The sequence below is a fragment of the Eublepharis macularius genome, chromosome 4 (assembly GCF_028583425.1).
Source record: "Eublepharis macularius isolate TG4126 chromosome 4, MPM_Emac_v1.0, whole genome shotgun sequence".
In the NCBI taxonomy this organism is placed as follows: Eukaryota; Metazoa; Chordata; class Lepidosauria; order Squamata; family Eublepharidae; genus Eublepharis; species Eublepharis macularius.
In genome coordinates this window covers 65,320,183-65,334,723 of record NC_072793.1, presented here as the reverse complement: position 1 = coordinate 65,334,723, position 14,541 = coordinate 65,320,183, and the positions used below count along the sequence as shown (strand labels likewise).

General features: G+C 39.6%; 1 protein-coding gene across 7 annotated transcripts in view; it reads left to right on the top strand.

The window, feature by feature from the left end:
- TCERG1 (transcription elongation regulator 1) overlaps nucleotides 1-14,277 on the top strand; it is a 65,647-nt gene extending 51,370 nt beyond the window's left edge. For all 7 annotated transcript variants that reach the window (XM_054975874.1, XM_054975873.1, XM_054975879.1 and 4 more), the window contains 5 exons: nucleotides 3,179-3,361; nucleotides 5,661-5,840; nucleotides 10,250-10,333; nucleotides 10,501-10,601; nucleotides 13,126-14,277. In XM_054975874.1, coding sequence (XP_054831849.1) covers nucleotides 3,179-3,361; nucleotides 5,661-5,840; nucleotides 10,250-10,333; nucleotides 10,501-10,601; nucleotides 13,126-13,327 — 750 coding nt within the window. In that variant the 3' untranslated portion in view covers nucleotides 13,328-14,277. The remainder of the gene's footprint in view (nucleotides 1-3,178; nucleotides 3,362-5,660; nucleotides 5,841-10,249; nucleotides 10,334-10,500; nucleotides 10,602-13,125) is intronic.
- Nucleotides 14,278-14,541: the final 264 nt, after the last annotated feature.

Below are 14,541 nucleotides of genomic sequence, written 5' to 3'. Positions count from 1 at the left end.
TAGGTCATTTAAGTGGAAAGGCCATAACTTGACAATGTATATATGGTGGGAAATGGCTGCTGCTTGAGGAAGACCAAAGGATTTGGGGGAAATGTGCATGCCAAGGATACTTGGAAGCAAAGTATGCTGTAATTGCTAGAAGCCTCCAAGACAAGACGGGGGAGGGGGGACATGTGCTTGCTCCTAAATGACAATAGGGTCATTATTGAAACGTGATAAAATGAGTGGAATATGTGTATTCTCTGGATTCTGTGGATTTGGATATCCATATAAAAGACAGGAAAGGACAGAGGAGTGGTATTGCTCTTTATGTCAAAAAGAGCATAGTGTAGCATAGAGCATAAAGTAGAAAACTTAAAGAGAAGTACACTTTTCCACAGAATTTTTATGGGTGGAACTACCAGTTCTGAAAAGTAATACCATTGCCTATATGGAACTTTGAGGGTGATCTTCAGATGCAGGAAGAAATAAGGGAGGCAACCAGAGGAACAGCTGGTTTTATAATGGGTATTTTGACTTCTGTCTTACGGACTAGGTAAATCCATTTTCAAGTTGGGACAGACAAAATTTCCAGATATATTGGACTAGTCAGTTATATAACTAACTAGAGGATCTGCAACCCTGAATTTTCCCTGAGGTGCTCAAGACCTGCAGTAAAATGTATGCATTATTAAACCAATTGGGAATAGTAGACACAGTGGTATTAAGTTCATAATATGCATAAATGGATGGAAAATAACCCAGAAAGCCTAACATAGCCACACTAATTTTGAATAGAGGAATCTTGTCAAAAATGAGTGAGTTCGTCTAAAGGAGGTTGAAAGCCACAGTAAAGATGGTCATATATTTTCATGATACTCCAAAGTTATTTAAATTCATAGTAACTGAAGCTTAGAAGGTATGTTGCATAGCATAAAATATATAAATTTAAGAAGAAACCAGTGTGGTTAACAAATAGAGTCAAAGAAACTGTAAAAGGCAAGGATTCCCGAGCAGCGCAAGTTCAGGCAAATGTATGTTGATAATAAGGCAGAGAGTTTGAGTAGCTGACTAAATTATTAAAGGAAGGAAAAAAGTGCTTTTTCAGTACATCAGAAGCAGGAATCCAAGCAGAGGGCAATTGAGCAATAATGCAGGGAAAGGTTTGCTGAAGGAGAATAGAGAAATTTTAGGAAAGCTAGGTGATTATTTTTTTGAGACATGCTGGATAGTTACCCAGCCTGTAACTTCTGTTTTCAAAGAGAATATCTGAGTAACAGAATTAAATTATGCTGACAGAATGAAATACTAGTGATGACGAATTAAAACTAATAATTTACCAGGTCCAAGTGGCAATATACCTGAGGGTGAAATGTGAAATTACTGCTTGTAACAAAATCTTGCACTGTCACAAAAATCGGCATGCTTACCAGAGAATTGAATATCAAAGATATAACACTAGCTTTTAAAACATGATTCAGTGAATACAGTTACCTAACTTTTATACTATACCTTTCGTGAAAATCGGTAGAAACTATTACTAAAGATAGTGTTAACCTTTGTGTGTGTGTGTGTGTGTGTGTGTCTATCATATTTTATATATATTACATTATAGCATTATATATATACACAACACACAAACCCTTTTTAGAAAGAATCAACATGTCTTCTACAAAAGGAAATTATGAGAGTCTCTCTTTCTGGCTATTAACAATCACATGTCTTAAGGGTGATCCTGTAGACATTGCAGTGGATCCTATAATCTGTCAGCAGAAGGCATTCACAGTCACTGATCTCCCAGGTTTCCCCTCCCCACAGAAGTCCTTTCTGTCTGTGAAAGCTTAGTCCTGGGGGTTTTGGATCTGCATGGAGTAATAGTCACATGGGTTGAAAGGAGGAAGATGGCAAAATCACTCCCTCCCACCTCTTACATGAATGGAACTCCATTGATGGAAGAGGCAAAAGATGGCAATTTTATTTCCTCCCCGTCTCCCTCGCAGCCTCTTAGCCTGTGGGAATGAATAAACGCTGCTTGGGTGGGGTGGGGGGAAGCTAGGAGGATCAGGGATCTAACCTAAGGAAAAGAATTTTCACACAGATTGAAATCTGAGAGTACTGTATCTCATACAACCTTCTTCCACCTTCATATACTGGTTTTCAAACACCTGCAAAAATTGGGGAAAACTGAGATCAGTTGTGCTTTCTCTGGATCCAACCTATCTATGTACTTTCTGAAATGTTTTTGGCAGGGCCCTTCACCCACCATGGGATAAGAAGGTAGAGTCTCTGGTGAATTAGTGACTGCTAAACAGGAAGCAGAGAGTAGGAATAAATGGCAGCTCTTGCACTGCAAAACAGGATGCTGAATTTAAATGGACCTTCAGTCTGATCTAACATGGCTGTTCCTGTTTTCTTTTGCCCTTAAAGTGAAAAGCACAGTGTTCCTTTTTTTCTCATTAGGAGGCTGGACTTGCATATGTCTTCTTTGAGGACCATTTTTATTAATATGCGCAGATGAATTTCTAGAACAGTATAAATTGGGGGCCATTACAGATTGTACTAATCCTAAAGGCTACATAATCTACAAGATTCACATTGCTTTTTCCATATAATGACTGAAAAGATGTACTCAATTCCTAAGACATAAACCAAATCGAAAAAGGTGCTTTAGCATTATCCCAGGACTGAAATATATCCAGTATCGTTTTTTTAAAGAAACTTTTTCCTTTGAATAACGCCCCCTTCCATAGGCATTATATTTTCAATTGCTTTTTGAAAGTCAGGTGGCCGTGTGGCATGAAGAGCTGCTGTTTGAGAAACTCAAACTTAAAGCCAACTTGGGCCTGCTGAGCAATGCATGCAATTCTTTGGTTGCTAGCTGTGGTTTGTACTCCACTTATAAAATAAAGCCCAGCTATTACAAGTGTATAGATACTCTTCTTTCTCTCTGCAAAAGGTTCATTTTTAGGCATTTTATTTGTTAAGATCTAATTTGTAAAAACCCTTAAGGCTTCTGTGTATGAGGCAAAGCCAGAAGTTCTCTTTTCCTTTTTTTTTTTTACTTTGGTAACAGCAGTTTTTGAAACTGAGGATCTCATTTTAAGCATGCTGCATTAACTTGCTTAATCAAATTTCTAAGTTATTTCTTGTTAACATTCACATAAAGCAGATGTAATCTGTAATTCTGCATTTGTTTCAGAATGTGGACTCTGAAAAAGAAAAGGAATTAGAAAGACAGGCTCGCATTGAAGCAAGCTTGCGTGAACGTGAGAGAGAAGTTCAAAAAGCTCGTTCTGAGCAAACAAAAGAAATTGATAGAGAGCGAGAACAGCACAAACGGGAAGAGGCCATACAGAATTTCAAAGCTCTCCTGTCTGACATGGTAAGGATTCTTCAAATTAAGATTAACAAGGGGGGCATACTTTTTTGTATAGGAAGATATAAAGTCATTTCCTATTAATTTTGATTCGTAAAGTTTGGGAGAGTTGGAAGGTGGGAGAGTTGGAAGGTGAGATCTAAGTGTGAACAGTAACAGGCTTGTAACCTAGATTATAATTTCTATCTCATAGTTTTTTGTTTCATCAACCAATCAATACCTGTAAATACCAAATAGAGGGTAGTTGTATTTTAATTGATTGGCAAGAAAGATTCTGTTTATCCATATCCAGAGGAGTTTCCATTGAACAAAGCAAAAATTAATGTCCTGAATATGGGCCCCCAAGGAGCTAGTGTAATAGTGTAATAGACTTTCTTATTGCTTCACTTGAGTATTTGACCTATTTCAAACATCTAAAAGTTTGCGACTTCTGAGGAAGTGATCAGCTACCCATTTTTCTTGACAACCTGTTCTAGCCCAAAGATTTTCACTCTCCCAAAACAACATTATTAGTTGACTGCGCTGGAGTATTAACTAGTGACAAAGCCCGAACAATAATGAAGTTATTGTTAGTTAAGATGGTCCTGTACTTGGGCTCAGCTTCTACTGGCTTAAGCAACTTGTCTGAGCTACTTGAATAAATAATATATCCATCAGAAAAGGACCATCTGCTCCCATGTGAACTAGTATAAAAGTTGAGGACATCTGTTAAGACTTTTCTCTGTGCAACTTTAGGTGGGTTGTTACCAGTGAGAGAGCCTTTTCTGTAGTGTATCATCTCCTTATCTACAGCATATCTGTGTCTTAGCCATTTTCTTGACTCCTGATTTTCATGTGTCAGGTTTAATCTAATTCAATAATTTACACAGAATTCTTTTCCTGGTTTTATTTGTTAGACTCCTAAGGTTAGTGATTTTATTAAATTGTATTGATGAATTTTATATTACTGGATTTGTGTTTGTTTTCTCCCAGAGATTATTGGCTGAGGAGATGGCATAGAAATGCCATAAATAACACACATTTGCATAAATGAATGACTTGATCATTCTGATTGTGATAACTTTTGCAGAATTTTAGCTAGAGGTAGGGTAACAAATGGAGAAAAGCATAGGCTGAAGAAGAGAATAGGAGGATGAGGAAAGCAAGTTTTGCAGAGCACAAAAACTCTGGATTCGATCTAGAGATCTGTGGGTGCAAAGACTATTGATCCTGTCTTCCCAGTGGCCCTTTCCAGCCCTGGGAAAATTGATTCTGGGGCTGCAGGACTTATATAGTTTAATAACCACTCCATTATCACAGTTCCACTGGCATAAAAGGCAAGAAGAGCAATTTCATCTCCTTTCCCCTCAACACTACAGCTCCCCAACCCTGGAAATCCACTTTCCTTGGTTTAGATGGGAATGCTGAGATGAGGAGAATGCAGGGAAAATATTCTCAACTGCCAGCCTCTTCTGTTGATAGATTGCCCTGCTTTAGGCAATCTCCATTAATCCATTTTATTTTTGTTCTGTCAGCAGACGCTTGTGTGGTTTAAACTGTTTTTGCAAATGTGAAAGTTTGAAATCTTGTTTTGTAAAGTAACATTGTAGGAAATCTGCTAAATTCCTGTTCTGATCCCAAGTTATACAGAGACAGTGGATTTGAACAACAGCCCCAGTGCTGCCATCTTTTGATGTATATTGGATATTGGAGCATAGTATAGTATGGTGGCTAAGCTGTGAACCAAGCCCATTCAAATCTCTCCTAAATGAAATTCATGTCAAGCAAGGGTTTGCTGTACTTCAGGTATAACCTCAGCACCAAATATGGGGTTAGGGATAACAATAAATCTACCACACTATATTGTATTGTTAGAACTGCTGAGATTATGTATGAAGCATTTTACAACAAAGTGTTGTATACATTTTAAGTATTGTTGATATTTGCAGCAAAAGATAACTAACCTGAGATTTAGGCTGCCCCCCCCCTCTGTTCACCTCATCCCTTTCCCCTGCTGCACACTGAGGACATACTGGGAAGGAGTAGAAGAAAGTGGGAGAGAAGTAAAAGGGAAGATTGTTGCCCTTCTTATATTCACACAGAAATCCAGTATTTTTTAAATTAAACACTGCAGTAGTAAAAGGCTCCTGTTAATGTCAGAGTCATGAAGCCCCTTGTTTTATATAAGCAGAATATGGACATCTTACTTCTGTATGTTTTTGCAAACATACAGAAGTAAGATTCTCAATGTTTAGCCAAACATTTGAAGAGTGTTGTTTTATTAATAGCACTTATGTATAGACATATGAACTTTTTCCTGTATTAGGTGCGATCTTCAGATGTGTCATGGTCCGATACCAGAAGGACACTGCGTAAAGATCATCGGTGGGAATCTGGTTCCCTTCTGGAAAGAGAAGAGAAGGAAAAACTGTTTAATGAACACATTGAAGCACTTACAAAGAAGAAGAAAGAGCATTTTCGGCAATTGCTTGATGAAACTTCTTCAGTAAGGGAGATGTTTTTTCCCCTGGGCTTTAAATGTGTAGATTGTGTAATCTGCTAGTTGGTTTTTGTTTTACATTTATTTCTTCTTAAAAACTAATATTTAGGACAAGCTTTGACAAATATACTTCAGATCCAGGAGCCAGCCCAAAATGTAGGAGGAAGACTAACTTTTCACCTATCCTGAGATGTCACCAGACCCCCTCCCCCACATCACTAGACCCCACCACATGAAGGCTGATGGAAAGTGCATTTGGAAATGCTGAGGGGTCTGAGTTTTCTTTCGGACCTTCCTGCAACATAGGAAGATAGGATTGTGGGTATGGGGGATAGGACCTCCCAGCCTTCCAACTTGGGGGGTAATACTGTCCACTAAGGATTTTCTCTTTTTATAGTTAATCTATAAGTACAATGGCTTGGATCCTATATCTTTGCTCTGTATGCAGTTCTCTCCAGGCACTGTGGAATAAGGCCTCCACTGCAGAGATTGGTTCATCTGGTGCTAAGCTCTTTCAATTTGCACAATTCCAGTGTTTTTCAATGAGTCCCAGTGTGCCTAGCACAAGAGGAAGCGAGTTCCACAGTGCAGGGCTAATTTCCCAGTGCCTTATTGTAGGATCCAAGCCAGTACTAATAAGCTTTACGAATAAAAAGTTGCAGACTTAAATTCTGTACAAAATTTAGCTTTCTTTTTTAAAAAATATGCAGATTTTGCATACTTTCCATGCTCTTGTATTTTTGAAAGAAACTTAACCATCTCCCAGACAGATGACAAAGCATCCCAACCCTCCCATTGTGTCCAGTGATGCTTGCATCAAAGTAAAAATGTATAGGGTTAGGCTGTAAATCACATAACACATTAATGCTTGAATCTCATCACTTTGCTGCCTTAACTTCAACTTCTGAGCCCAGAAAGTAATTTTAAAAGTATAATGGAAAAGTTGCACAACTGGCTGCAGACACTCATGAACAGATGTCTCCAGGAGGGAAGGATGACGAGCTGGGGCAAATAGTGGTGAAACTTAGAGACAAATAGCAAACTTAACAAATCACTGGAATAGATGATATCCATCCTAGAGTTGTTTAAAACTCAGGTGTGAAATTGTTGATCTTCTAACTGAGATATGTAACATGTCTCTAAGATCAGCTTCTGTACCGGAGCACTGGAGACTGGCCCATGTAACACTCATTTTTAAAAAGGAATCCAGGGGGGATCTGGGAAATTACAGGCTGGTTAGCTTAACATCTGTTCCATATAAATTTATGGAAAGCATTATTAAAGATAAAATTATCAAACAGAGAAACATGAAAAAAATCAACAAGGCTTCTGCAAAGATAAATCCTATCTCACTAATCTTTCAGAGTTCTTTGAAAGTGTCAGTAAATATGTGTTGAGGAATAAGCAGGTAGACATTGTTTATTTGGATTTCAAAAAGGCTTTTTACAAAGTCCCTTACCAAAGAATCCTGAGCAGACTTCACAGCCATGTGATAAGAAGACAAGGAATAAATGGTTAGTTCTCACAGTGGAGGGATGTGAGCAGGAATCTGTATTGTGACTAGTTCATACATGCCCTGGAGTTAGGGGTGAATAGTGAAGTGGCCAAGATTGTGGATGATATTAAATTATTTAGGGGTGGGTAAAACAAAAAGCGTTTGTGAGGAGCTCAAAAGGGATCTCACCAAACTGAGGGAATGGGCTCTAAACTGGCAAATGAGATTCAGTTTAAAGTGATGCATATTGGGGTAAAAAAATCCCAACTTCGCATATACCTTGATGGGATCTAATTTAGCAGCAACAGACCAAGAAAAGAATCTTGAGGTGGTAGAGGATGATGATTTGATTAAAACGACCCAATGTGTGGCTGCTGTGAAAAAGGTAAATTCCATGCTGGCCATAATTAGAAAAGGAATCAAGAATAAAATTGGCACTATCAAATCTGTGGTGAGACTGCAATTGGAATACTGTATGTAGTTCTGGTCACCACACCTGAAAAAGGATATTATAGAGTTTGAAAAGGTGCAAAAAAGAGTAACCAAAATGATCAGGGGGCTAGAGCAACTGCCGTATGAAGTTTGGTAAAATGCTTAGGACTGATTAGCTTAGGAGAAAAGAGAGTAAGAGGGAGGTATAATAGATGACTATAGAATTATGCATGTTGTAGAGAGAGTGGACAGGAGAAACTTGTCTCTCTCTTTCATCATACTAGAATCCAGGGTCATCCATTGAAGGTGAGAGGTGGGAGTTTCAGGACGGACAAAAGGAAGTACTTCTTTACACAGTGCATTTTTAAATTGTGGCACTCGCTGCCACAAGATGAGGTGATGCCCACCAACTTGGAAGGCTTTAAAAGGGGAGTGGACAAATTTATGGAGGATAGGGCTATCAGTGGCTACTAGTCATGATGGCTGCTAGTCGTGATGGATATCTACTCCCTTTGGGTAGTATGCCTCTTTATATCAGTTGCTGGGTAACACAGGAAGGAGAATGCAGTCATCCTTCTGGGCTTCCTAGAGGCAACTAGTTTGCCACTGTGTCAACAGAATGCTGGACTTGATCCAGCATGGCTCTTTTTATGTATTTATGTTCTGAAGACAAAACTTTAGCTTTGTTTGACTATAGTGGTCTCTTTACCTAACCAAATTGAATTGGCTGTGTGGTAGCTAGGGGTGTGCAGGGCCAGGTTGCTTCGGGTTTACCCAAAGCAGGAAAATAATTCGGGAATACCATAATTCCGAAGTAGCAAGCCGCTTCAGAATTACTGTATTTTACTTGCTTCAGTATGCTCCGTAAATATTCGGAGCATACTGAAGCGACTCCCCCATCTCCCCCCCCCCCCCGGGGCAACCCCTCCACTCCCACTCACCCCAGGCAACCCACCCCCCACCCACTTACCTTGTGCTGGAGGGGGAGGGGGATCAGCTGAGCGGTGGCGGCAGCGGTGTTGCTCGGCGGTGGGGACAGCATCACTCGGTGGCGGCTGCTGCAGCAGCATCGCTTGGCCGCAGTGGCCACAGCGTTGCTCGGCGGCGGGGGCAGTGTCACCCAGTGGCGGCTGCGGCGGCAGTGTCACTTGCCCACAGCGGCCGTGGCATCGCTTGGCGGCAGCGTCGCTCCTCGGCCGCATTATCATCATTGCTCGTCTGCCTGGCAGCGGCCGCAATAACAGTGTCGCTCCTTGGCAGCTCCGGTGGCAGCATCGCTTGGCCGTAGCCTGGATCCAGCCAGCTCCTCTGCTGCCTCCTGCCGCACTGCCTCCTCGCTTCTCCGCGGCCCTGTGGGCGGCGAGGAGGGCCAGAGCCACCACCGACCGTGGGGCCAAGATAAGTGGGGGTGGAGGTAGGAGGCTGTTTTTGATGGTGTTTAAAGGCCCCCGGCGCTGCTTGCAAGCAGCAGCGGAGCCCTTTAAACTAAGCCCCGAGGCATTCCAAATTCTTCGGAAAGTTTTGATTTGGGATTTCCAAATCGGGGCCAGTATGATCTGGAAATCCCGAATCTTTACGGATCGGGTCTGATTCGGGAATTTTTCCTGAATTGGATATCTGAACCAGACACCCCTAGTGGCAGCGCATCATAATTGTGCTAAAAGACTGCTCTGGGAATCAAGATGTTATTAGGGAGGGAGTCGTATCCCTGTTAGCTTCTGCATCACCTTTAACATTTTTAGGAATGAAAATTCAGGGCAATTTTATTTCCTACATCCCTATTCTTCAAGTTACTTTGTTTTTGATGTTATTTCACTCAGTTTTTACCACTTCAAACTGTATTATAAAAAATAATTTTTTCTGTTTATTTTTATCCAATACTGTTAAACGCTCAGGGTATATGGCCCATCTTATACTTCAGCCATTTTATTATTCAGAAATGTTTTCATTGATCTGTAGGAATGTCAGGCACATTTTTGGTATATATCTGTAAACCTGAATCACAGCCCAAAGATACTGAGGTTACTGAATGCTACTGAGATTGGTGGGTCTTGCAGCAAGTTGTCCCATTTACTTCAGTAAGGAACATGTGCATCAGTCCCATTTCCCTTTGCAGTATATTATGCAGCAACTCTAATTTGATTTGATTCTAATCTAATTTAAAAGCAAACCTATAAAGAAGATTGAAATAATCTGTTTCTGTCAATTTAACCTTGTTCCTATATGGATGAAGTTAAATGCTTATTTATGAGCAGTGGCATGTACTGATTTACATTCTACTGAATTAAATACTTCATATTTTTAAAACAATAAACATGCATGGAACAACCTCTAATGCTAGCTGCAGTTACTTGTCTCCATGCATAGATTGGGGCCCATTACTTGAACTTGTTCTGTCAGGTTAGGTACTGGCTGTTTCTCAGAATAGCACTGTGTGGTTGCTCCTCATATAGCAGCTTGTAATGTTTCTGTTTGTCTTTTTTAAAAGATTACATTAACATCAACATGGAAAGAAGTAAAGAAAATAATTAAAGAAGATCCCAGGTGTATTAAATTTTCTTCCAGTGACAGGGTAAGAAGCCCCATGGTGATGATTTAAGTTTTCCATGTGTTGTTAAAACCAGGTTTATTTTCCCCTTGCTTTGATCTTTGTAAGGTTATGTAATTTATGGGTTTGACATCTAATAATTGCTCTCCTAAAGTTGTATTGATGACTACTTCCTGTTTTATTTCATACAGAAAAAACAGAGAGAGTTTGAAGAGTATATCAGAGACAAATATATTACAGCCAAAGCAGATTTCCGGACACTTTTGAAAGAGACCAAATTTATAACATACAGGTATGTATTTAGATGCAGCACACAAAATTCCATTTTCTGCTTCTTTTTATATTCATGTGCAGTATATAACTAGTTTTCATAGGCTGCAGTCCAATGTACACTTTCTTGTGAATAAGTCTATCTTAATTCAGTGAAAGTTGCTTCCTTCACTAGGACTTGCTTCCAAGTTAATATGCGTAAGACTGGACCATTAAATGCTTGAGCAGATTTTTGAAGTGGGGGGAAAAACTGGGCTTCATTTATATCCAAAAATTACACCATCCCAAATTATGGATGTAGATATTTGATGGCCATCATTTGAGAATGTTCTTTTCTTTGGGATAAATCTGAACTAATTCCATGATGAATACCAAATTAAATTTTAACTAGACCTTCATTTGGGGCATTTATATTTTATGAAATGTTTGGCTTAGGCCAAGAAATGTTAGAAATTATTGAAATTACTCATTTAGTGTAAATGGATTAGCAACAGTCCTAGGAGCAAACAATCTAATAAAGTTAATTAGGTCCTACATCATTTGCCTCTTTTCCTTTGCAGTTAGTATTTTTCTGAAGTATTAATAAAAATAATATTTTCATTTGTAGTCCACCTTTCTCACAGGGGCCCAAGGTGGATTAAAAGTATGATAAAAAAAACTTTACAATCAGTAAGCAGATTACAAAATTGTCACTGCCACAGAAACAGAGTTTGAAGCAAATGTGATCATTTTTTAATTTATGTCATTCAGGTAGATGGCTACAGCTGGGATAATGGAATTCATTTTTCAACAAGTTTTGTTCAACTGTAGTGTTTAATTTGAAATACGCTCTTTTTTCTTTTTTGTACCTTTAAGTGTTCGTTTTAAAAGAGGCTGGCAGCCCTTTAGATTGAAGTTTTCTGTTTCACTCCAAAATTGATACAGTACAGCAGGGGTCTCCAACATGTTTCTAGAAAGTGGGTGGGCCATTGGAGATTTGATTGGCTGTGCAGAATTTTTAACACTTTGCTTTGGCAAAAGCTGCTTCAACAGCTCAAGGATCTTTACTTTGAAACTGAAGGTAAATAGCAGCTATTTTGTGACAGCCATTTTGTTTCTGCGCCCACCACACTGTGTCAGAACTCCAAATGTGCCTGCAGGCTTAAAAGGTTGGGGACCCCTGCAATACAAGCATTAACAGCAGAATAATAACAATAACAACAACATTCAATTTATATACCGCCCTTCAGGACAACTTAATGCCCACTCAGAGCGGTTTACAAAGTATGCCATTATTATCTCCACAGCATACACCCTGTGAGGTGGGAGAGGCTGAGAGAGCTCCAGAGAACTGTGACTAGCCCAAGGTCACCCAGCTGGCTTCAAGTGGAGGAGTGGGGAATCAAACCCGGCTCTCCAGATTAGAGTCCCGCTGTCTTAACTACTACACCAAACAAGGGTTTTTTAAACCCCTTTACACCCCTGCCATAGTGGCTCACCTCTAACCTGAAGACATATGTTTGCAGATGAGGGGTATTGCAGTCCTTGATCAATTTGGCTTATTTGATTACAGTTTTATTTACACTCCACCTATCTGCCCTCATCAGAGCTATCAAGATGGCTAACAAATTTTAAAAAATAATTAAAAAATCTGAAAATCCATTAAACCCAAATAAAAAACATGTCATTAAAACAACTAAAATCAAGCTAAAATAGACATACAAAGACATAAAAAGCAACAGTTAAAGCATAGGGCAGGAAGATGTCTGAGGGAATGCCATACAAAACAATGCCAGGTAGAAGATGGCAACAGAAGGGGCAGGCAAGTCTCTCTTGGAAAAAGTTCCAGAGTTTGGTGCCATGATCAAAAAGCCCCTCTCCTAGGTTGTCACTTGCTTAACCTCAGAAGGTGCAGGCATCCAAAGCAGGGCCTCAGTAGATGACCAGTTGGCTAGGTTTGTACAGGAGTAGATGGTCCTTCAGGTATGCTGGTCCAAACCATATAGGTGAACACCAGGACCTTGAATTGTACCTGGAAACACATTGGGAGCTAGTGTAGATGGGCCAAGGCTGGAGTGATATTGTCCCTGTGACCTACTCCAGTTGGCCTCCTGCTTGTAACATTCTGCACCAATTGAAGTTTCTGAAACGTTTTCAAGGGCAGTCTCATACAGTGTGCATTGCAATAATCTGATCTAGATATAAGCAGGGCAGGCAGCCCAGTAGCTAGATCTTTTCTGCCCAGGAAAGGCTTCAGTTGGTAAAAAGTACTCCTGGCCATAACTGCCGCCTGCTTATTCAGCAATTGGCTGGTTCCAAGAACACCCCCTAAACTACAGACCTCTTCCTTCCAAGGGAGTGCAGCTCTATTCAGAATGGATGACCCCTTAAGTCCTGGGTCAGACATTCCACTACAAAACTTTCTCCATGTGCTGGTGGGTGGAATTGCTATAGGTTGGCATTGCTGTGGTGGGTGGAATTGCTATGGGGCATTTACCTACTTGAATCTTCGCAACTTATCTAGCGCCTAACTATTTTCATGACGATAACCCCACATTTAATTTCAGATCCAAAAAGTTGATTCAAGAATCTGACCAGCATCTGAAGGATATCGAAAAGATATTACAGAATGACAAACGTTATTTGGTACTTGACTGTGTGCCAGAAGAGAGACGCAAACTTATCGTGTCCTATGTAGATGACTTAGATCGCAGAGGTCCCCCTCCACCACCCACAGCTTCAGAGCCTACAAGACGAACAACAAAATAATTCTAATGCACTCTTGAGTAAGAGTATCTGTTAAGTCAAGAAGCTTGCATGAGCCATCTGTCAGATTTAATCATATACATTACCATGAACTTACTGCAAAACCATCCAAGAAGCAAAGAAAAAGCAGCGTTTGTGAACATAAAGCAGTTGCTGTACAAGAGAATATTTGCATTATTGATGCTTTTTCTCTTTGTTGCATGACTGACAAATATTCTAACCATGCAGCTATATCCAGTGATTTTTAGGTCCTAGAACAATGATATATCTGTGTACAAGATGTGGATGTTGGTAGCATTTGGAGTCATTCTCAGCAGTGTTATGTGTGAAAGCCTTGGGATGATTGATGTTTGTGGTCTGAAGTTAAAAACTACTAGAGTACTGCAGATGTCCTAATGGGAGTCCAAGGTCAGGCACTCTGATGATTAAACTATTGACTGCTGAAGGCCACAGTAGCTCCTTCCACAAACCTGAAAATATAGGGCCTAATTCTCTACTCATGTGGCCTTTTTTACATAAATCAGGAATAACTCCATTAATGTCAGATCGAGCAGGAGAGGAGAATGAACCTTGCAGATACCAAATTGAATAAACACCTTTTGATCTTGTTCACAGGCCTGCTTTGATCCCCCACCCCCATTATAGGCACAATCAAGTTGCTTTACCCAGTAGTCTGGTAATGTTTTTGCTGTAAATTGGAAATACACACACACACACACATTCAAGTGTTTCTTCCCAGGATAGCACGGTTATTAAAAAACAGTTTTATTTACTATAAAGTGATCTCTACCAACCTCTGAATTAGACTGTGGATTTTCCTTCTGAATATTTCTTGTAAACTATATTCCTGTTTTGAATGTTAAACTTGTGTTTCTAAAGTTTAATTTTGAAATGTTGGGATTGTTCAATTTGTGTATTTGAACGACAATAAACCAACCCTTTTTATATAAGGATTGTATATGCTTAGTAATGGTTTATTACCTTCTAATTGAATTATTATTTTGCATGTCTGGCAATCACTCATATGGCCTGGAATAGTTTGAGGTTAATTGTGGCATATCTAAAGTATTATAGATATCAGAACATTATAGTTGTGCCCAAATGTAATATAGTTATACAACTGTACCATAGTATCATTCAGGTTTTGCCTTTAAAGATTAGACACTGTAGGATCCTACTCTCATTACTGTTACAGCTCCTTTCTGATTTGTTGTGTC